General features: G+C 40.8%; 1 protein-coding gene across 5 annotated transcripts in view; it reads left to right on the top strand.

Moving 5' to 3' along the window:
• The window catches only part of LOC146372459 (3',5'-cyclic-AMP phosphodiesterase 4C-like), a 103,871-nt gene that overhangs the window by 16,562 nt on the left and 65,052 nt on the right, over positions 1-22,257 (top strand). For 3 of the 5 annotated variants that reach the window (XM_084953159.1, XM_084953160.1, XM_084953162.1), the window contains exon 3: positions 3,720-3,922. In XM_084953159.1, the coding sequence (XP_084809285.1) occupies positions 3,720-3,922 (203 nt within the window). Of the gene's footprint in view, positions 1-3,719; positions 3,923-6,359; positions 6,839-22,257 lie in introns of those variants that run through there. The other 2 variants (XM_084953161.1, XM_084953163.1) reach the window with 1 other exon arrangement.

Consider the following 22,257-nt stretch of genomic DNA (forward strand, 5'->3'; position numbering starts at 1 on the left):
ATCAATCACAGATTTGTAAATCATAAACTATTAAACCAGTAAATGAATACTACTATATGAACTAGCTGATCTCCCTGAAAGATGAATAAGCTTGAGCTACAAACAAATCTGTATGTAACTCAAACTGCAGTTTTAGGCCCAATAATTTTTTCTACACTGGAAGCTTTAATGCATGACTGTTGATTTATCAGTTCTACTGTTCACTACAAATCCATCTGTACTTAACACTGAGCTGTGTTGAAGCAATACTTGAGCACAGATGCAGTTGTGCTTTGGGTTTTGATTCTCGCTGTGTCCTCCCGCACCGCGCCGAGAACACGACAAGCACTTCCAGAGAACGGGTGAGTCATAAGTGTTCATTCGTACCCTTGATTAAAGGGAAAGCGTGCCGCCATTGGGAATCAGCTCATTCGGAATCAGCTCATTGGTTCTTTAGCAGCAGAGGCCTGCTGAGAACCCACCATCCCATCTTATCATGCACGAGGCCTACCGCCACCAACTCATTTTCACTTCCTGTGTGTGGCGTGGCAGGAGATCGGCCAGGTGATAACAGAGCCAGATGCTTCCTCCCCGGTTCCGATTGGCTGCGGGACATGTGTGTCATGTCAAAAAACGTGTTTAGGAAAATCAGAAAAAAACTGCTGTCAGGGGAAATTTCAGCTTTAGAAGAAAAATATTAGATTTGTGTAAAACTGGCAAATGGTTGTGTGCAGGGACCAGAGAGAAATTTTGTTTTTGTTGATCAAAAGTCTCCATTTAGTCAACCAGGTTAATACGAGCAGTTAAATAAGTATTGCATACAGGTGTAGATGTTCCAAATCTCAGTGGTGTGCTCACAGGCCCTTAGATAACCGGGTTACAGTCCACCTTTTTTGAACATGTCAACACGAAACCACAGTAGACTTTATATTACACAGCTGGGCACAGTCTGAACAACACTGAGTGTGCGAACGCTATCAGAAATGTGGGACTTGTTTCTGATGCCTGTGCGAAACAGATTTCCTATAGCTGCTCGAAGAAAGTTAGGAAACAACAGAGTAACTGACAGGGAGGAAACGTGACAGGTATTTCTTTGGTACCCAATCCAATCGTCCGCCCGTTACCAACATCCTGCGTCAGTAAAGGAAGGGAGGCAGTTCTTGAAGTTTGCATTTTTGACCACTGAACTGTGGTTTTAAAAGAGCCAGCAGCTCTTTTAAACAGCAAATGACAAACTGATTTTAATTCCAGGTCTGCACTCGCCAGGCCAGCAGGCACAAAGAGACAAACCAGACTTTAGATGCAGCACCAGGTCCACAGTCAGGAACATTTAAGCTGCCAAGATCTGAACAACATGTCAGATGGTTGGGCAGCTTCAGAATCCCCCACATCTTTACAATCTCTGTATTCTGCCAAAATCAGCTGTTTAACATTCACGCCCGCTGTCTATTGCAATCTCATAAATGTGTGCAGGTGAAAAAGGAGCTGTGGATTTGAACTCCTGGTAAATGACATTTCCAACAGGGTCAGCTAATGCCATGCGGGGTACATTTTGAGTACGAGATGCATCGGTTTCATATCAGTCTGATACAAAGGTTGAAGCTGTTTGTTTGTATTGATTGGGAGAAAATAGGCAAAGGTGAGAGAGGTGGAGAAAATCAGATCACTGGAGGCGAAGCAGTCTGCGACGATAGGTGCACGCTGTAGCCCAAGGTGGGCAGCAGGCCTGACAGTCATGTCATGTTTGATGCTTGACAGCACCGATCAGGGAAAGGAGACTTGCTGGATGGCAGATCAATATCCATCAGCTCCCACCGAACTCCACTCGTGAACTCAGTCGAAGCCCAAATTACAGCAGCAGAGGCTCAGAGCGACCGAAATGGACATGGATTTTTGGAGAATGTATATTTCCCAGGGTGCCTCATTCTCACTTGACCTTTTAATGGGGAGACTTGGTTATGTACTGTTTAAAGAAGACTCACAATCATATGTAGTTGTTTGTCAGGCAGAGTAAGCTGCTGTCTGCCCGCTCGCCTGTTGACTAATCACTTTCCACTCATTGGATATTAAATGGTGAAAAAAAAGTCAAATTAATGCTCGGTCTGAAACCTGGAAAGAGTTCGTGCTGTGCCTGCAGTACCCTCGGGGCAGATTGGGCAGATACCACGTGTCCCTGGAAAAATACACATATATTTATTTTAGTTATTTATTGAACTATTTCTAATTGCGACAGTGAAATAATTTCAGCTTTCAGTCTGTCACGGGTACACGCTTATGAATCCTATTTTCCATCCTAAACTGTGTACATGTCCATGCATCAACTGTGACGTATTGCAAATATATGGTAATTGTAACTGATGAGATGATACTTCAGAACATTTAGGCTATTAAAGTGTCGTCTCTTCTTTTATTAACGAATCTTTGAGTGATTTGTTTGCCTAATTTCATAGAGTTCACTGTGGAGGCTACTCAGCAGGAACCCTGTGTGGCCATTTGTGAAGCAAATTTAAAGCGGTATACAGAAGGCTTTAAAATGTACATTTCAAATGCACTATGGGAGGTTTATCATGAGCAAGAGCAAGCATCACCAGGAAAATGTAGACTTGCACGTAGCTCTGTGAACGCTTTCAGCTGAAGTCCAGGATGCTGATTTTATCTTTGCAAACCATCATGAAACACAAAATACAGCAAAGTCTGATGAGAGTTTGGAAAGGCTACTTTTTGGTTTTGGCCTATTTACAGCTTGTTACAAAGTATTTCTAGGCAGGGCCAATTTCTTGCCAGTCCTCTCGGTGGTTTCACTCAGAATCACAACTGCAGCCTCCAGTGGCTGTGCTCCAGTTAGCTACAGCATTAAAAACAATATAAAAAGTGAGTAAAATGATTATCTCATTATGATGACACTTTTAAAGGTCTCAGAGTTGTTATCCAGCAAGTGCACAGTCAGTTCTTGTAGTTAATCTTTGAGAAATGCAAAGATCTGAGTGGTGAATCACTGAGCCTCAGGCATCCATCAACAGCCCATCCTTGACCATTTTTGGTAGCCTCTGCATAGGCTTCCAGTGAACTGTTGATGGATGCCTGAAGCTCAGTGATACACTTTTTAGCATGTACCCTCTGACACTTTGGTCAGGAATGGATTGAGGAGCGTGACAAAGAGTTAAAAGTCTCAACTTAGTCACCAAATTCTCTTGAGCTTTAGATGATCTGGAAAAGCAGCTCAGCTCTATTGAGTCTTTACCTTTCTGCTGATAGGACTTAAGGGATCTGCTGCTAACATCTTATGCACACTTTCAAAGGGCCAATGCAGTCCATGTTTTGGCAGCACAGTACACCGTAATGGGCGTTTTAATGTTGTGACTGATTTATGAGCAGCTTTCAAATGGCTTAAGTAAAATGGTTTAATCCTTTAAAGAGGCGTTCTGGACTCTTGTGTTGTGCTGCATTAGTTTTACTGGCTGTGAGTGATTAAACTTTCAGATGAGTGCGTATTCTGCTTGTTTCCACACACATCTGCCCCAGGGCAGCTGTGGCTACAACTGTAGCTGCCTCCACCAGTGTGTGAATGTGTGTGTGAATGGGTGGATGACTGGTTGTGTAAAGCGCTTTGGGGTTCCTAGGCGGGACTAGTAAAAGCGCTATACAAATACAGGCCATTTACCATTTACGTCACCTTGACTGGAGAATAATATTACATTAAAACTTACCAATATGTTTTTGCTTTTTCCTTTGGGATGCAGCATTTTCGGGATTCTATACCAGTGGGCAACCATGTGGTGCGGCGGCGTTTCTCAGGCCCACTGCTGCTGCCTCCGCTGTGGAGGAGACACTCCCATCAGGACCACTCATTCGATACCCGGCGAACATCTCAAGGACACATGCTACCGCTAGCCCGGCTAGAAGAGCTGTACAGTCTAGCACTGGCCACCCATGATGAGCACCGGTCAGTGACACACACTGTTTGTTTGTATGTTTGTTTGTTTTGCCTCTGAGGAATTCCTTCAGTGAACTGTGGATGTGGTTAAACAGGGAAAATTGCTGATCTTCCTATTTCTGTGGGGCTTTGTTTATCTGTTAAGCTTCATCAGATGAAGCTTAATGCACAGATGATTCACACAGATGATGAACTCTGTGTGAAATGGAGAATAAGATTAATAATTTTGAGACAACTTCTTTCTCTGTTCTGCAAAAGTTTTAACACACCCATAATTTCATTTTATTTTGCTTCCAAGCAGCCTGACTTTCTTACATTTTTAAGTGCACTTGGGCAACAGCTCTCAAGGCTTTCTGAAGGTCTTTTTCATTCATTTTAAGTCCTTTCCTGTTTAGTTGCTTTTTTTAAGCCACTTAACACTGACTCAAGGAAAGAACATGTTTGGTGTCTAAGCATAAACGACAAATTGGGAAAAACTGTAAATTATATCTTTAGGAACTTGTTACAACCAGCCGGTAACAAAAAACACATCGACAGGCATGGCATAACATTTTTGCACCAACAAGTTAAAAAAGGCCATTTTTAAGGAAGGGAAACAAAGAGAAAGGCTGTCATGGTCTGTGTTGCATTTAGTCTGTGGTGATGGGGATCTTAAAGGACAGAAAAATACAGCGAGATTTTGATCCACCATCCAATACCATCTGGAAAGCAAGTCATTGGCAGCGGGTCATTTTTCAGCATGGCAAAGATCCCAAAAACACTGCCAGTGTATGCAGTAAAAGCATACCTGGATAGAAAAACACACACAGTCATGGACTGGCCCAGACCTCGGACCTCAACATTATTGAAGCAGTGTGGGATCATGTTGACAGAGAATGAAACAAAAGGAAGTGAACATTCAAAGATGTCTTTCAGCATGGAGAACTATTCCTGAGGACTTCTTAAAGAAATGACAAGAAAGCTGCCAAAGAGAGTTCAGCCATACTGAATACTGAATTTCGCGTTCGCGTTAGAATTGCACAAACTCGGTATGTGTCTCTTTGCACGTTTCAGCAAATCACCATAACTTTCCCAGCAAAATATAAAGAAATGAGGAGTGACTCCAGACTTTTGCATAGTACTTTAGTTACGTTTTTTTCATTCTAATTAAAAGTTTTAGGAATCATGTTTTTCTTGTTCACGAAATGAAGTTTTGTGTGTTGGTTTGGAGCAGCTGTTGTTACTGTTTCATTCACACAAATTATGTAAGTCAAGCTCAGCAAATAGACATTTGCCTCGTTCGTCTCTACCACATTCCTGTCACATGGTCATGTTTTGGTGATTGTCTTGGTAGGTCAGTGCTCGTAAGCAGCAGACAGAGGCTGTCTGTGTGACACTGAGACAAAAATAGAAATGTGGACTGTTGTTTTGTGGTTTCTGGTGATAATGAAAGGCATCTCCTGTGTTTAAAAAAAAAAGAAGCCTAGTAATTGGAACAACTGTTAGAAACCTCCCACTGAAAGGTCATGCATGTGCATGTGCATGTGGGTGTGGGTGTGCACTTGTATCTCCCCTGACTCCCTTTTAGACATAAAGGCTGACCATTTTCATGTTTGAACATCTACAAACATTTGTGTGCTGTCCAGGCATTAATGACCAAAAAATAAATAAATAAAACGGCTGATCTTTGTAACGTAATCGTGCTTTTTTCAGACTGAAAATCCTTTTTGGATAAACAGCTCGTTAGCTAATGATACAGCCCCTATTTTTCCTACATAATAAAAATAAGTGGGTTTGGTGACATCAGTAATTTGAACCAGCCCTATGTTGTTTTCCTGTTGTGCCTATAAACCTGAATTTATTCGAATTTATAAAACACAACCCAATCTTCCAGCTGGTAATGAGATGTAGGGTACAAAGTCTGACATATAAAATTTACTGCAACCTTATAGGAAGCTGCACTGCACATTAAACTATAGGCCTTATGATGGCTATATACCAACATGCAACCACTCCTATCTTCAGTTACACACTGGTTTGCCTTTATTTCTTAGTTTGAGGGCTTGTACACTGTGATTTCCTGAGACAGGGTTAATGAAATATGTTAAACCAGTGCTGCTCTGACCAGTAAACATATCTCTACCTTCATTATGTCAAAAATCTGTCTGACTGCTCAATATCTCTTATATGACACAAAAGATAAAAGATGGATTTTTCCAAAAATCAATTACAAATAATGAACAGGCAGTTTTGCTCTACCAGAGCAAATACAATAAAGATAAGGCAATGTTGTGTAATGCTGATGATTGGCGGTTTGACAAATAAGACAGCGACAGACAGGGAAACAGATGGAGATGGCAGGAGGAAGCTGGTCGAGAGAGGCACAGCAAGAGGTGAGGATGGCGACAGAGAGAGAGAGAGAGAGAGAGAGATAAAAGAAGGGAGAAACTGAGAGGGAGAGAGGGAGGGGGAGGAAGCAGAGAGATGGAGAGAGAGAGACGGGGGGAGCTGGTACTGACTGAGAGGCTCACAGTCGTTTCAGCACTCCGCCTCGTGGACAGCAGCGCACCATGACGTCGCGCGCGCCTCTCTGAAGCGCGTGCCTTCCTCCTCACAATCCCTGCAGACGAGCTCTACGCTGTTCTCCGAGACTGTTTGTAGCTCAGAAGTCGCTTTTTTACAAAAACAGACAAAAAAAAGCCAAAAAAAAAAAAACAATCCAGCGAGCACGTAAAAGTAAAAAATGGAGTGCACCACGCTGAGCAGAGAGGGAGCGGGGCTTGCCAAGCCGCCCAAACACCTGTGGCGGCAGCCCAGGACTCACATACGCATCAAACAGCGCTTCAACTCGGACACCGAGCGCTACCTGTGCCGCAACCGGACCCTGGAGAAGCTCCGTCCCGGACTGAGAAAACCCCGAATGTCCTGGCCCTCCTCGCTGAAACGGTAACATTCTTTAATCTCCCGAGTCACTAAAGTAAAAGCAAGTGACTTGTTTTCTACCGCTTCGGGGATGAGAGTCAATTTGAAAAGCCTAAAAGTTCAGAACACCCACTGGAGCATTGCTTTGACTAATTACACGATGAAATAATGGCGTGACGATAGTTTTAATTGTCAAGGTTCAGAAGAACCCGCAAACCAAAGCTCTCTGAAAGTCGATTAAGCTCGACGAGTTGTGTAGCTAAAGTGAAACTGTGTAACTTGTCATAATCTTTACACTTAACAGTGCTCAGTTTGACAGCTGCCTGTTTGTGTAGCTGAGCAGAGGAGTGGAGCGGTGATGGCTAGATGTTAGTGTCTGAGAGATGATGTTAGGCCATTAGTCTTTGCTGCCTGTTGCAGTCATGGGTGGTGGGGCTGGGGTTAGGGGGAGGCTCCCCCCCTCAGTGTTGTTTCCCACCAAAACCTTTAATGCGGCTGACAGGGTGATGACTGTCAGACCCTGAAGCACACAGTGCAAACATATTAAATGGGTTTTAGATTCTATGCCCTAAAAACTCCCTTTAACATCCGAAAAGGTTGATTCAGTTCATTTGGATGTTTTCAGTGGGAGATACGTTTCATCCAGGTGACTTCTGCAGGTTTCCCCAAACTTATAAACAGTATATTTGCACAATAACTGAACCTAGCCCACTGAATGAACAATGGGCTGAGAGGTCAGTTCCTTGATCATCCCTGTAATGTCATTATAGATAATGTTTCATTCACATGTAGAAAATATAAGAGCTGTGAATCAGTAATGGACCTGCAACAGTGTCTGTGTTGTTGAAGAGCTTTTTCTTTTTTCTATAGTGACTTGCATAAATTGTATCCTTGCAAACATTTCAGAGATAAGGCTCATATGACTTTTTAGTTCCAGGCTGTTTCTGACCTGTTACGCATTTCCTTGTACGTAGGAGGGTTTCAGAGGTGATTGCTGGGGTCTTTGATGCTGTATCCTCAGAAAACTTAAAATTCTGCTCTTTATTACAAGTTCATAAAAATATGTAACATACAATTTTTGAATAGTCTTCTCCCTTGATTGCTCATCTTAATCTGATTCTTAACATATAAGAAACTCAAACATAAAGCCTTTTGATCATGCCATGAGAGGCGTTTTGGATTATTCAGCCCACGAAATAATCCCCTGTGACTGCGTGGGTGTCTCCTGCACAGGCTGCCTACCTGTTCTTCGAGCTTGACTTTGTGTTCTGCACCTTTCACTTTTTAGGATGGAGGAGGGAGGATGTAGTTAACGGTGCACTCTGTAAACCTGCTCAGCCAGTCTGGGAAAAGGTTCTGACTTCCTCTCCCTACTTTTGCACCCAGAGATTGCCAGGCGAGAGATTGATGGCTGGTGTTTGTGCCTCACCCTTATTTGTGTGATTTTACTGTACTGAGTTTGAAAAGAGCCTCAAGGATGTGCTTTTAACTCAAGGAGAAGAAATGAAAAAGCACTAAACTTGAGAGCCTTGTAAATTGCATTTTATTTTAAACGAGTTTTGCAAAACTCATTTTTTGTTCATTACTATTTCATTTTCTCTGTCGAGATTTAGTGCCACGATAGTTTAGACCCCAGCTCAGTGTCTTTCCATTGCTAATAAGACTGTAGGGAAACATTGGCGTGTTTATGTAACACGCGCTGACCCTCGGTTTTCGGTATTTCCTATAGGAAAGAAAAAGCTGAATTATAAAGTTCATAAAATATTTTGGTGATTGGATGCAGCAGAGCTGAACAGGCATAAAACCACTGTCAGTTCAGCTCCGTTCCCCAGACGCTGTCAACAAGCAATGTGGCAGCTCGTCTCGCCTCAGAGCTTTCTCACACTACACTGAAGTGCTTTGTTTTTGTCCCCTGGTAGTGCACCAAGAGAATAAGAAGAAGATAATCACCAACAAACAATTGTTTTTGTAACAAGACAGAAAAAGGCCGGGGTAAGATGTGTATGGCATGTGCTGACAATATAGACTTTGTATAAAGATGGCATTAGCAACAACTGGTTATGGACTTAGGTTTTTGAAGTCTCAACTTTAGAGCTTCTTGTTTTCTGAAAGCAGATGTAACAAGAGGGTGGAGTGCTAACTTGGTTGAACCCTTGGTTTGGCACTAATATCTGCCAAATGGTCAATTTTCAAGCATCAGAACTGAAGTATTGAGTCACTGGATAGTCTGAACCGTACAGCAACCCATATTCGTTTAACACCAACAACGCAAATACACTGAGAGGCTCAGTGCAGCCGTGCCCAAAATTCAAACAGGTAAGTATGTATGCCTCCATCTGCATGCATGCTTAGTGCAATATTTGGTCGGCATGTTGACATAATGTAGCTGAACTGAGATTAATTCAGTGTTTAACATGCCTTGGGGTAACACTGGGAAATTTCTCCTGCACTTGCATAATTTCAAACAGACAGTAAACACCTGCCTGGCTAATTATTATATTCTCGTTTCCCTTTTTCATCTCTCATTATCAACTGAACATTTCTCAACAGCTCCTGGCAATAATCATTAATGATTCAGTTTGTTCCAACAGGTCATTTTTCCTTTTCTGAGTAGAAGTGCATGCTCTGCACTTGATGCTTGATGGCACCATTTGATACAAAAATTCTGAAAACATAACAGCACTTTTTTTGCATGTGTGTCTGTTTGGTTTTGGGGGTCTTCACAACCACAGCACCATATGTACTGAGTAGTAGCCTCAAAACAAAGCATGATACTCGACAACTAGCTAGTTTCAGCGGCTTCTTTGTTTAAAGTGGGTCACCACAGCGGGTGGCTCCACATTTGAGTTGGCAGGCTTTTTATATAGAATGCTACTTGATACTGAAAACTACTGTCAGGTTAGATATTTGCAGGTTTGGAGGTTTGATACCAACAGTGTTGTCTTCACCTTCACCTCTAGCTGGCACACAACCTCATTGCTGCTGATAGGTAGCCACACAGCCCCTCCCCTCACTAGTAGCTGAACATGTAAACAGCAACTCAGCAGAGTGAAGCATCTTAAGGACTGATGTCCAAGTCTTTATGAGGAATTCAGGAGGTCAGTAAAGCTCCAGTTTCAACAGCATTGAATAGTTAATAAGTGTTAACATCAGCTGTTAAACTATTAGCAGTTACCCACATTGACTGTTAAGGTACCATTAACCTTCTAAGACCCGAACTCTTCCACAGCATGCATTTTTAATTTCTCTATGATATTTGGGCATATTGGGGCCCGATGAATGTAGAAACAAAGAATTACCAGATTTTTTTTTACCTTATTTTTGTTTTTAAGAAAAATGAGAGCCACATATGAGGGTATTCATTTTAAATTTTGATAGAACAGTAGCAGTATAATGTCCTCGTAAGTGGATATCAGGCCCTTGTAGAGCAAAATTGAGTATTTTGGTCTAAATAACCCAAAATGTGATGTCCACATATGTGGACGCCAGGTCCTAGGAGGTTAAGGTAGTGGGTAGAGGTTAATAGCAAAATGGTAGCATTAATGTGGGAGCTAGGCAGCAAATGTGAGAGCAGCTAAACTGAACGTGATCTATTATGAATCGACGGACAGAAAAATAAGAAAGGCCACAAGCCAGACAGGATTTCTTTTGGGTCACAATCTGACATTAAAGTGAAGAAAATATGACAAAGGTTCAATAAAGACTCATTGTGAAGCAGAATGGGAATTCTTTTCTGACTTTTCTCAGTGAAGCCACATCAATTTGTAAGTGTCAGACCTCAGGTTACCTGAAAAACTAACCTGAAATGAAAAAAGACAATTATAGTAGAATATGTAAGAAGAAGGTAGTATGTGCAGACTGGCAGGGATACCGTATGCCGTATGTGTTTGTGGAGGTTTCTGTGTATATCCGTGTGTCTGTGAAAACAAATTATAAATTAAAATGGATTGTCCAAGTTCACTGCACTGTAGAGTAGAGTCATGGCACAGTGGACTGGACAATGAAGCCTGCTGCCGTCTTACCCTCAAGCTCTTCCGTCACCCTCACTGTAGGCCTGCTGCTTTTACCGTATCCGTTAGTTCCCCATACGATCCTGCCAGTGTGAATGCCAGCTTCTCATCTCTCAATGATGATCGAGAAAATGCAAACAGTTCGAGGTGTAGGTAGGAGTAAGAGCAGTGAGTCAGCCCGCTCTGTAGCCACCAACGACAACACCGCTGGCACTGCCTTTACCCTGCTCTGAGTACGTATTTCCTTTTTTCTTTTTCGTCCCAGAATGCTTCTGATTGTGGATCATTCTGGATGACTCAGATTATTTTTAAATATAAATCATCTACAACACACGTGGGCTAAAATTTTATGTAAGACCCAGTAAAAAACATAATGAGTTATGAAGCCACCTGTTTTGTAAATTTGAGTCTGCAGTTAAAAAAAATTAAAAAAATAAAACAATATTAATAAAAATGAGTCAGTAGACCAAACTTTAATTTTTGGTGACTCTCTCTATGCCAGAATCTCTCTGGAATAATGGCCACTACAGCTGTACCCACATATAATATTAATTGGATCTTTTTTTCATTAGGTATAATGATGTGGAGCTTAATACTGTGCTAGCAGATCTCTCTTGTGGCACGAACAGCTCTTTCTTGGATTGCTGTACTCAGTCAATGACAGATAAGAGTGTTCCTCTAACTTTTTCTCTGCACCATAATTTTGCTTTTAAATACAGCCGACATCGGAGCACAGCTGTTATGCAACCTCTTCATTAGGTACACCTGTTCCACTGCTTGTAATAAGCAAATATCTAATCATCCAGTCATATGACAGTAATTCAGTGCGCTTAGGCATGTAGACATGGTCAAGAGCACCTGCTGGGGTTCAAACCAAGCATCGTCATGGAGGATTTAAATAACTTTGAACAGGATGGTTGTCAGTGTTGAATGGGCGGGTCTCAGTATATCAGAAATTGCTGATCTTCCTCGATCTTCCCACACTCTAGGGTTTACAGAGAATGGCCCAAAACGGAGATGTCAGACCTTGAAGCAGATGGGCTACAGTAGCAGAAGATCATGCTGCCTTGTTGCTGCAACATTTGAATGGTAGGGTCAGAGTTTGGAGTAAACAACATGAAAGCATCAATCCATCCCAGCTTGTATCAGTGGATCTGGTGGTGTTATGATACAGCACACTTTGTATTTTGGATTTGGTGAAAGAGGAGAACATCACTGATGTATAGCCAAAAAATCAGCAGCAACTTTGTCAAAATCCTTCCCTGAGAATTTGGAGTTTCCAGCACCTTGTTGAATCTACGCTAGGAAGATTTAACCTCCTAGGACCTGGTGTCCACATATGTGGACATCACATTTTGGGTTGTCTAAACCAAGATATTACATTTTGCTCTACAAAGGCCTGATAACCACTTACGAGGACATTATACTGCCACTGTTCTATCGAAATTTAAATTGAATGTCCTCATCTGTGGATCTCATTTCTCACAGAAACAAAACTCAGGTAAAAAAAAAAATCAACTCAGGTAAAAAAGAAAAAATCAGGTAATTCTTTGTTTTTACATTCATCAGGTCCCAATCAGCCCGAATAGCAAAGGGAAATTGAAAATGCATGCCATGAAAGAGTTCAGGTCTTCAGGCAATTTTCCTTTTGAAGGCAAAAGGGGGTCCAGCAGGATGATAACTCTGTTTGCCATCATTGTCCTTGGGAGGTTCAATAATCTTCTCTTTATTAATCAAAAGAACAAATGCCTTTCAAGTTTTTAGTCTTTTGGTGAAAGTGACAACTCTGAAATTCACCTAATACTGTTAATAGGTGTAACTGGGGTCCTGCTGACTGGCTCACAAATGGCACAGAAAGACAGAGGCCAGATGGACACGACAGAGTGGATTGTTTGTCAGGCTGAAGGCCGCGCTTCAGGCTGAATTACAATGAATTAACAAATAGGGCTGCACTGTCTTCCTCGGGGGTCTTCAGCAGCACAGTCCTGTTGATGCGAATGTGTCAGCTCCCAGGGGGAACGGATTTTTGGCTTCGTGGCCACAGGATGTTCTCACGTCATTAGGTCGGCAGTGTGTTCATGCATTACCAGTGGCTCCACACTCCAGGCCATGAGTAGTGAGAAAAGAAACTGTGATCTGGAGAATTGGTCAACTTGAATCGGGAACGGGCTGCTTTGAAAGCACTTCTTATGGGGTGATACTGAAAAATTACACTCGTTGCTATGGAGCCCTGCTTTCCAGTGATAATGGCATGAAGGGTTACCCACTAGGTTATCAGAGAGTAAGGGGCAGCTTCGCTGAATGTTATCTAACCAGTCTCATGTTGACAAAAGACCCAAAGAGGACTGGCTCTATCACTACAGCAAAGATTAGTGAAAGCAATGTTGTCATGTTTCATACCTGCTGTGTGAGCTGACCTGCAGGTGCCACTTATTATGTGCATGTTGCATTAATCAGCTTCCATTACTTAATTGACACCATTTAACCACTGCTACCCCTGCAGGGGAGGATTTTCCAGTGAAATTAGAGGGTGCTGATGGGTCGGTGTTTTCACCATCCGATAACAGCTAATGTGTTGTCATTTCAAGGAAGGAAGCTTTGGGAATTTCAGTTTACTGAGCATTTCTCTGCTCGTTGATAATGAATCTACTCTAACAAAAGCTATGATGGGAAGCTAGTTACTGTGTCTCTTTTTGGCGAAGACGTGAATTTGTTAGTGTCTGATTTTTACAGAGTGTCAGTAAATGGTTAATTTATCAGTCAGCAGTGCTCGTGTTGATAGCCCAAGCAGCGTGGTGCTCCTTTTGGAGAGGCTTGGAAAAGATTTGTTATTGTAAAAGGTGAAGATGAGCGTTCAGTGCCAGGAACATCGATTCATTATCGCTGCAGTCTGTTGAAAGGCTGACAGAGGCAATGCGAAGCAGCCTGCATTTTTCCTCTACACTGTCAGCCAAACAATCGGAGTGGTCCATGGAGACACTGTTCAGTCTTTGAGTTTGTTTTTCACCAAATATGTTAGCCAATAACAATTAGGGTCAGGATGCTGGAGCCTTCTTTTAAACAAAAGAGCTAAAAAACTACGTCTAATATTTCTGTATTCTTTGGGTCTCCTGCTGTTATTTGGCTTCAGTAAACTGAAACAATTTTCATAAGTGGATACGAGCAAAATCTGCGAGGTTTTAGAGCCAGTTATTTTAAAAAAAAAATTTAAAATCCCATTAGCCACTTGAATTTTCAACATTTAAAATTCCAATATTATCATTATTTCCATGAAACAGCTCCAGAATTAAATTACCAGATTTTACTCTTAACTTTTTAAATGCTTTTGACTATAGGTAAGTGAAATTAGTCACACAGAATAACTATAATGACACAAATGTTACATGGCGCTCCGATGGTCCAGAGACAAAGAACTGTACAGCCATCCTTTTGATAACATGCATACAGCTAGGTTTAGACATTCAAATTTAAATTCAGTGACTCTTGATGGACTCCTCTATCCTTGGTTCAGCTCTATCATGCTGGCACAAACGTTCATCAGTTTTAGTTGTGACTGGAATAAAGTTCCACTGCTGATAGTTCAATTACATACAGGTGACGTATATTTAACCAGGCACGGTTAGGCAACACGCAAAACACGCAAATGAAGACTGTGACATCGCATTTGTACGGGGGTGATGAAATGAACATAATATTTTAAAAAAATTCTAAAGAACTGAGATTTAAAATAATCTTTTTTAAAAGCTTATAGCTGTTTTTGACTTCTACGTGATGGGGCATACATGATTTCACACTAAAATCATTCAAAAGGGTCGTCTAGGAAATAAAACAACAGATATATATATATATTTTTTTTTTTGGCAGCCATCTTGAAAATTGCTAATAGAATCAAAAGATGAAGCATATGTACCAGTTTTGGCTCTTGGATCCACCCAAAACAAAATGAGCTAACAAATTCAGGCAAATATTGTTAGCAAATGTTTTTTCCTAATGTACCTAGTCATCGTTTGTGACATTCATTCGTTCATTGTTGGATCCGTGTCAAAGTACAGTGCATTGTCTACCTTGTCATATATTTAATGCATTAATCCACTGCACAGAAGACAGACATTAAAAATGTATTTGAAAGGACACTGATGAATTAAAATGCCCTAAGAGGTGGAGGTGTACCTCCGCGCCTGCATTGCTTATTAAGTTTCTTTAAAAAGACTCAGAAGGTATAATGGATTTAATTTATGCTAGCTAGAATAAAGCAAGGCAAAGGCCCCTCCTCTTGCTTTGTCTCTTATGAAAGAGCCTCACATTTAATTGTTTTACCAGCACAACAACCTGCAGCTCACAGAAAATCTGGCACATTTTCTGACATTTCAAAGTTGTCTCTGATTATGAAGACAAACAGTGGACACTGCTTCTGAGGTTTGCGATCCCATCTGTGCTTTTCAAATGTTTACATATCTTGATTCCTGATTATCAGCTTTTATTTTATTCATTTATTTGCTTGGCTGCATTAATATGCTTTTAGCCACATTATATTTATATATTCATTCTTTGACCTCAGTCTTTTTGACCACGCATGGCTTCTTATGTCATAAACCGTAGATCTTCAAAACTGACATCGTGATGATGTGTTTAGTTTGAGAGCAGACACAGAAACATTCATTTTACTGTCTCCCTACAAGGTTTAGATGAAAACTGCTCAGTCACGTTCTCTTCCACAGGCACAGTTAGTATCTGTCAGAAATGGAGCCAGAACATAATCAGACTGCAGAGGTGTTTTAAAAAATTGTGCCCACCGTCGACTTAAAGCTGAACAATTAGCGCATTGTGCTTTGTTTATTTGTGCATAAACATTAAAAAAATGAATATTGTAGACTGTGCACTGACTTTTTGCCATCTTGTTGTCTTGCTATCACAGTCGGGCTGTTAGAACAATGGGTAGACTCAAGTCAAGGCATAATTAAACTTAGCAGCTAACTAAATCTAATTACATATCAGGATGTCTGTTCACTTTCCAGTAATCTAACACTCATATCAAAGGGTGTGGTAGTTCGGGCCAGCATAGCAAACACACCGTTTTACTCTGGGAGATCAAACATGTCGATTTAGATCCTTAAACTTTCTCTGATTTCATGAGAAACACAGTGCAAGCCTTCATTTCTGCCAACAGTTCTGCCAGAATCAAATCTACATGAGATGAATCATGTAGATTTGATTCTGGCAGAACTGTTTGTCCTAAACTCCGATTTATAGCTGTGATGTGAGGCACATCCATTTAACAAACGATTGCTGCCTTCTTGCTTATGGTGCATTTGTTTACAGCTGGTGTCCGGACACACGCAGAGATGACAGTGCTTTTCCGTTTCCCAGTGAGTCGTGTCGCCTGTTTCAGGTGTTTCTCGGAAACCGCTGTTGCTGCCCTCTTGATGAACTTGTTTGTTAGTTTTACTCAGGATGTAATGTTTAATGATGCTCTAATGCTTTCAAAGATAAGTTAATCACTGTCATAATTTCCTGAAAAAGAAAATTAATATTCTGAGTTTTCATTTCAAGTGTCGAAAAATAAATTACCTTGAGGCTATACTTTGTAAAACTGTGGGTAAATATGACTCATACATTGTCAACAGATTGATTCACTGAAGCGTGCACGCTTATACAGACAATTAGGGTGGTTACGTTTTATTTGATTTGGGAAATTAATAAATGCAAAGGAAAGGAGGCAAGGAAGCTTTTATTAAGTTACACAGAGAAAAGATAACATTTTCCTTGAAGCCCTTATTTTCCACTAACAGAGTTTGTTTATTATAAAGTAAAAATTAATCAAACATGCAGATGAATTCATCACCTTCTCCCTCAACCTACAATTGGGTACAGAAAAGGATTAGAGCCATTTAAAGTTTTCCTGACTTTTAAAGTCAGAGTTCTAACTTTGAGAATTCAGATTTTTTTTTTTGTTTTATCTTCATGACAACCCCAAAAATTTTCAGTGGCCTTAATCCTCATTTCCGAGAAAGGAGTCGAAATCATTTTTCATTTTCCCTAATCCTCTTCCTTACTCATGGTCCTGTTTTTAAAAATCTCACCTGAATTTGTAATTTTCTGCTATTTGATCAGACATTCTTTGTAAACCCGGTGACTTCACAATAAAACAACCACATAATGGCCTGAAATTTTAGACAGGGAATAGAAATGAGTGTCAGGCGTGACATTTACACATTTTATCCCTTGTCCTCGTCCTGCTAAAACATAAAGAGCCCTGTCACTGTGGCATATTTGTGATGCAGCATAACATTGAAATAGCGCTTTTATTGAAGGCTCTATCTTGAAATAGCGACTTACCCACGGTGGCTTGCTTCCCAGTCAGCCTGCAACAATTAATTATAATTGCCAGACAAACAGAAAGTGAAAAATTAAATGAGTCAACAGATGCTATCTGTAATGTGAAGAATCTCTTTTATTAGTTCTCCAGTGACAGAAGACGGATCCACAAAACACAATCAGGTGGTGAAATCTTAGAGTCAGCGAGCTCTGTGACCTCACAGCAAGAAGGATACAGCACACATACTGTTTGTTTGCTGATTTCACATTAGAAGCATAACGCCAAGGACTATAAATATTTAGAAATATTATTTGAGTCCTTAAATGACATGGCAAGAAATGGAAGTTACTTTCTCATCGATGTTGATTGTAATTACAAAGAAAACCTAAAGGCTGTTTTTCCCTTTATCTGCAGTAGTGTGGGTTGTGAGGTGACCAAGCATTTCTAAGTAGCTGGCAATCACAGTAGAAAATAGGGTTTCTGATCCATCTGGCAGGAGAGCAGCGATAGCTCAGCGATTGAGCTCTTGAGATGAGTAAAGCGACGCTCGTCTGTGTGCATACAGTGCCCGCTGATTCAGTTGTGGTACAGCAGGTCAGAGAAATGAATGCAGGCACTTGATAAACCTCAATGAATTACCGAACCATCCTCTCGAGCACAGACTTGTATCTTTGCCTTTGTACTGACCTCAAGCTGAAGCACGTCCTGTTTCATTTATTTTACCACCCTTGGCAGTGGTAGAGTAGAAGGAAAATTGCATGTCTCCGTTGTCGTTTTCATCTTTTATACTATCAAAAAAAAAGAAACTGTCAGATGGCGCACAAACCTGTGCCAACAGTTTCTAAACATGCTGTTATGTCACTGCATGACCATGCAACTTTTTTTGTTTTTACATTTAGGAGCCAATCTGTTATGCCAGTTTAATAGCTCAGGCTAATAACTCTCTCATACAGAGAGATTAGACATGATGGTAACAGCTTCCAAAATAATGTGGTCCGTTATGACTTGCAACATTCCTCTCCCAAGAATTATTGGATGGGACTGAGACGATGATGCCACCATTTAATTAATGAGGAACTTCTTTCAAAACGAGTCATGCCATTTGACCTTCGCTTCACTTGAGATCAGCTGAGTTTTTTCTCGAGTTCCAAATGCTGTATTGGGATGGCTTTATTTTGGATGCTGTGGCTTTGGATATCACGCAATTTGAAAAAAATTAAGAAGGAAATCACATAAACCATTTGATTGGGAAATTATTTTATCCCTATGCAAAGTCTAGCCTTGTTTTTACAGACTGTTCCCCACTAAAACAATCTGAAGTTAACGGTTTGAATCGTCACCATACTATGTGGCCATGTTGCCACATAGTAATCACTGCCTCCACCAGCTTGTACGTGGAAACACTAAAGTGTTCCCAGGCCAGGCAAGAGATATTATCTCTCTTGTGTGCCCTGGGTCCGACCCTGGGCCTCCTCCTGATGGGACATGGCCGGAACACCTCACCGAGGAGGCATCCTAGTCAGATACCCGTACCACCTCAACTGGTTCCTTTCGATGTGGAGGAGCAGTGGCTCTACTCTGAGCCCCTCCCGGATGGTCAAACTCCTCACCCTATCTATAAGGGAGAGGCCAGCCACCCTTTGGAGGAAGCTCATTTTAGCCACTTGTATGCGTGAACCTATAGGTGAGAGTAGGGATGTAGATCGACTGCTTTTACGCTCAGCTCTCTCTTCACCACGATTCACAGAGGGGATCTGAACCTGAGTGGTGTTCTGAATTGAAAATTAAATACATATAAATAAACAATGATTTTGCAGCCCTCACACAGAGAGAAAACTATACAAAAGATGTTATAAAAAAAAAATCGAGACTATCTGTATTGGGTTCTGTGACAGCGACGTGTTACTGTGAGCTGTAGCAGCTGTATATTTAAATGAAGTTATTTTGGAGACACTTGCCACTTTGCCTTCTGCTTTCCTGTTAGCAGCTGTAACCTTCCTCTTTCACTCTTTGCCACTTCACACAGAAATAATCTGTCTAAATAATACATCTGTAATATCTGTAATTGTTTTAGTTTGACCGGTAATATGAGAAGCATGGACTACAGATCAGTTCTAGGAGCAAAACAGGAGGCGGTAAGCATAATGACTGTGATTCATCACAGCGATGCAGATCTGTTGGTGTGTTGAGTCAAGGGGAATCACTGTGCTGATTAGTCAGACAAAGCAGAACGGGATGATTTTCTTTGTCCTGTTTTAAGCTGGAAGGTCTGGGCTTCTGGCTGCAGACAGTAGTCCCCCTGCCACTCATAATGTTATGTTAATCATTTTTGTGCTATTGCCAAATTAACAGTGATGCATCCGTTTAATTGTCAGAAACTAAAGAGACCGTGGAGCAGACAATGAGTAGCCTCCAGCTCACGTCTGGTGTGCTCGGTTTTCTTTTTGTCCTGTAAAAATCAGATATGTAATAGAAAATATGAAGAAACAAAAGTTTCAGAGTTATGTCATTAGAAATAAAACATGGAAAGGTTTTTTTTTTTTTTTTTTAAAAAGTAAAACATTGTCAAAATGGTTTGCAATCTGTTCATTTTGGGTTATTGTCTGGCTATTGTACAGAAGCAATATGAAGCTGAAGACTTATTGCAATTATTAATTGGTTTTCCTAATCCAACTTAATGTCTCCTCCACAAGCGTCTGTGTTGTAGGAGGTCTGGGATATTTGCTTTGTGTAGCCAGCAATCAAACTCTTTGCCTTGGGAGATTTTTATTGTTTGATTAAAGTAATAATTTGTGTTTTCATTTATTGCAAACAGAATTAAAGCTGCATTGGAAGACTTGTGTGTTGAAATACACCCACATAAATGGCCTAAATCACAAGCTGTTAAAAAAGAAGGCTGGTTGAGGGGCTGTTGATCAGATGTTATTTAATTCCTGTTTGGCATAAGGAAATTTCTTTTATACACAGAAAGAAACTATGAAGCTGAAGAGCGCAAAACTACAAATAACATGCACTCTGTTATGTGTATACCTTGTCCTGACCCAGCTGCTGAGAGAATTACAAAGATGGCTGAGCTTTTTTGCAAGAAAGAAATTAATTAACACGTACATGTAGACTGTCTCTTAGTTCTAGGAGGGGGTCAGTAAATATCTCTCGCTGTCTTCTTGATTTATTGCCAACCAGTGATAGCAATATTGATAATATTTCACGTCAATAAAATTTCTGTCTTTTTTATGACCTTAACAATAATTGCCCTCCCATAAGCACAGCAGCAGTTGATCTTTAGCATGCTCACACTGATTGTAACCTATGACCATCAGGTTAGGGTAGGTCTGTAATCAACTCTTTCATCTTTTAGGATTTTTCACAGTCGCAGGCCTCTTGAAGGGTTTTCTTTTCTCTTATTTACACTCTCAGGTTTTCAGGAGGAACACTGCGCACACACTTGAGTGTAATCCCCATGACAGACTAACACTGTCAGACAGCCGAACACACGGAGCCTGCACAAAAAAAGCTTTTTAAAGCTCCTTTGTCAGCCACAAAGGAGGGCGGATAGAAGAAAATCTTCACCTTATTTTCAGTTCAATTTATCCATCCTAGATTGCAGCACATTAAATAGCAAGAAAGCAAGAAAAACTGCTTAACTGGAGTGGCAACAGCTGGTATTTTGAAGCCATGATGGAACATCCACGATGGCAGCCGGTGTCGTGGTGATGCTCTTTGTTGAGGAGCAGCTGCAGAAAGCTCTTGTTACCACTGAGAGCTGAGCTGTGTCAAAAAACGTGCATTGCTAAAGAGAGGGATTTATTCATTCCAAGTTAGAAACTGCTCTTTAGAAGAACAACAGGCTGCATACAGAACATTACAATGCACCAGAGGCATGTTTTCTGGTGACATTAATTTCAATGTGATAGTCATGCACGGTGAATGATAAATGAAGTGGCCTGCTGAATAGTATTTAGTGTTGATTCTGATGTTTGCATTTTCTAAAGAATGGCAGCAGGTGAGTCTGTAAAAAGTAAGTGATACTACACCTGTTAGCTTTACTGCTACATGTTTGGTCTGAGCGTAGATGTTTGTTGACATTAGCGAATGTCAGTTTGCTTAGGTGGCCTCTGCTTCATATTTCGGCTCCCGCAGTTACTGGCTATACCATTCTCCTGTTAGTTTTACTTCTGTACGCCATTATTATTGATAAGGCAACCATAGCCACACGGATTTGTCTGTCTTGATTTAATTTGTTTGTAAGAGAAGTGCTTGCGACACCCTAGCATCTTCACTTCTACCTGTACTTACCTACAGGCTATAGTATGTCTCAAGTACTTTGTTTGGTCTAACTGACAGTATACGTGTTACATATGGATTATGGAGGCAGATGAAAATGTTATTCTCCATCCAGTTACATTTAGTTTCTTAGGAGTGTTACATTGTTTCTTGTTGTTCACACACTTTGCATTTTCCAGAAAATAACTACATCAAATTTGAAAGGAAATCCTGCCAGTGCAGCACAAGCAGACACATCGCTGGGTGGGTTTTACATATGAGATTCTCCACGCATCACTGGGTAATCAGGATATGGATTCAAAGCTTTATTTGTTTACTTCTTAGAGCTCCCAAGTAAATCATTCTTTAGCAGTCCCACACTTGCACAGTGTCCCACTCATTTCTATGGTATTTTCTATTGTAATTGTGGCAAGCTTTCTAGGATTCAATACTATGTAACATTTACCTGGATTTACCTGTCATCATTCACTGGGTGCTAAATCATTTTAAATGGCAATATGACGATTGCAGGTTGAGCCACATTTCTTTATATTGTGCTTCCAGGGAGCTAGACTTCTAATTTTTTAAAGTGTCCTTTAGCAGAGTTCTCCAGGATTTCTGAAGGTCTTCCTACCATTACACCTGCCCATTTTCAGATCATTGGCTTTTTTGTTTAAGTTACTTAATACTGACCTATGAATCATTAAAAAAGCACCTGACTCAAGCAATGAACCAGTGTTGTGTCTACACATAACAGGCAACTTAGCAACATGCCAAAGATAACTCAGTTTGACAGGCATGAAATAGGATTTTTCCACCAATGAGCTGATTCCCAAAAAGCTGTTAGTCAAAGA

Source organism: Perissodus microlepis, chromosome 15 (assembly GCF_051167445.1).
Source record: "Perissodus microlepis isolate ML-2025 ecotype Zambia chromosome 15, ASM5116744v1, whole genome shotgun sequence".
NCBI classification, from domain to species: Eukaryota; Metazoa; Chordata; class Actinopteri; order Cichliformes; family Cichlidae; genus Perissodus; species Perissodus microlepis.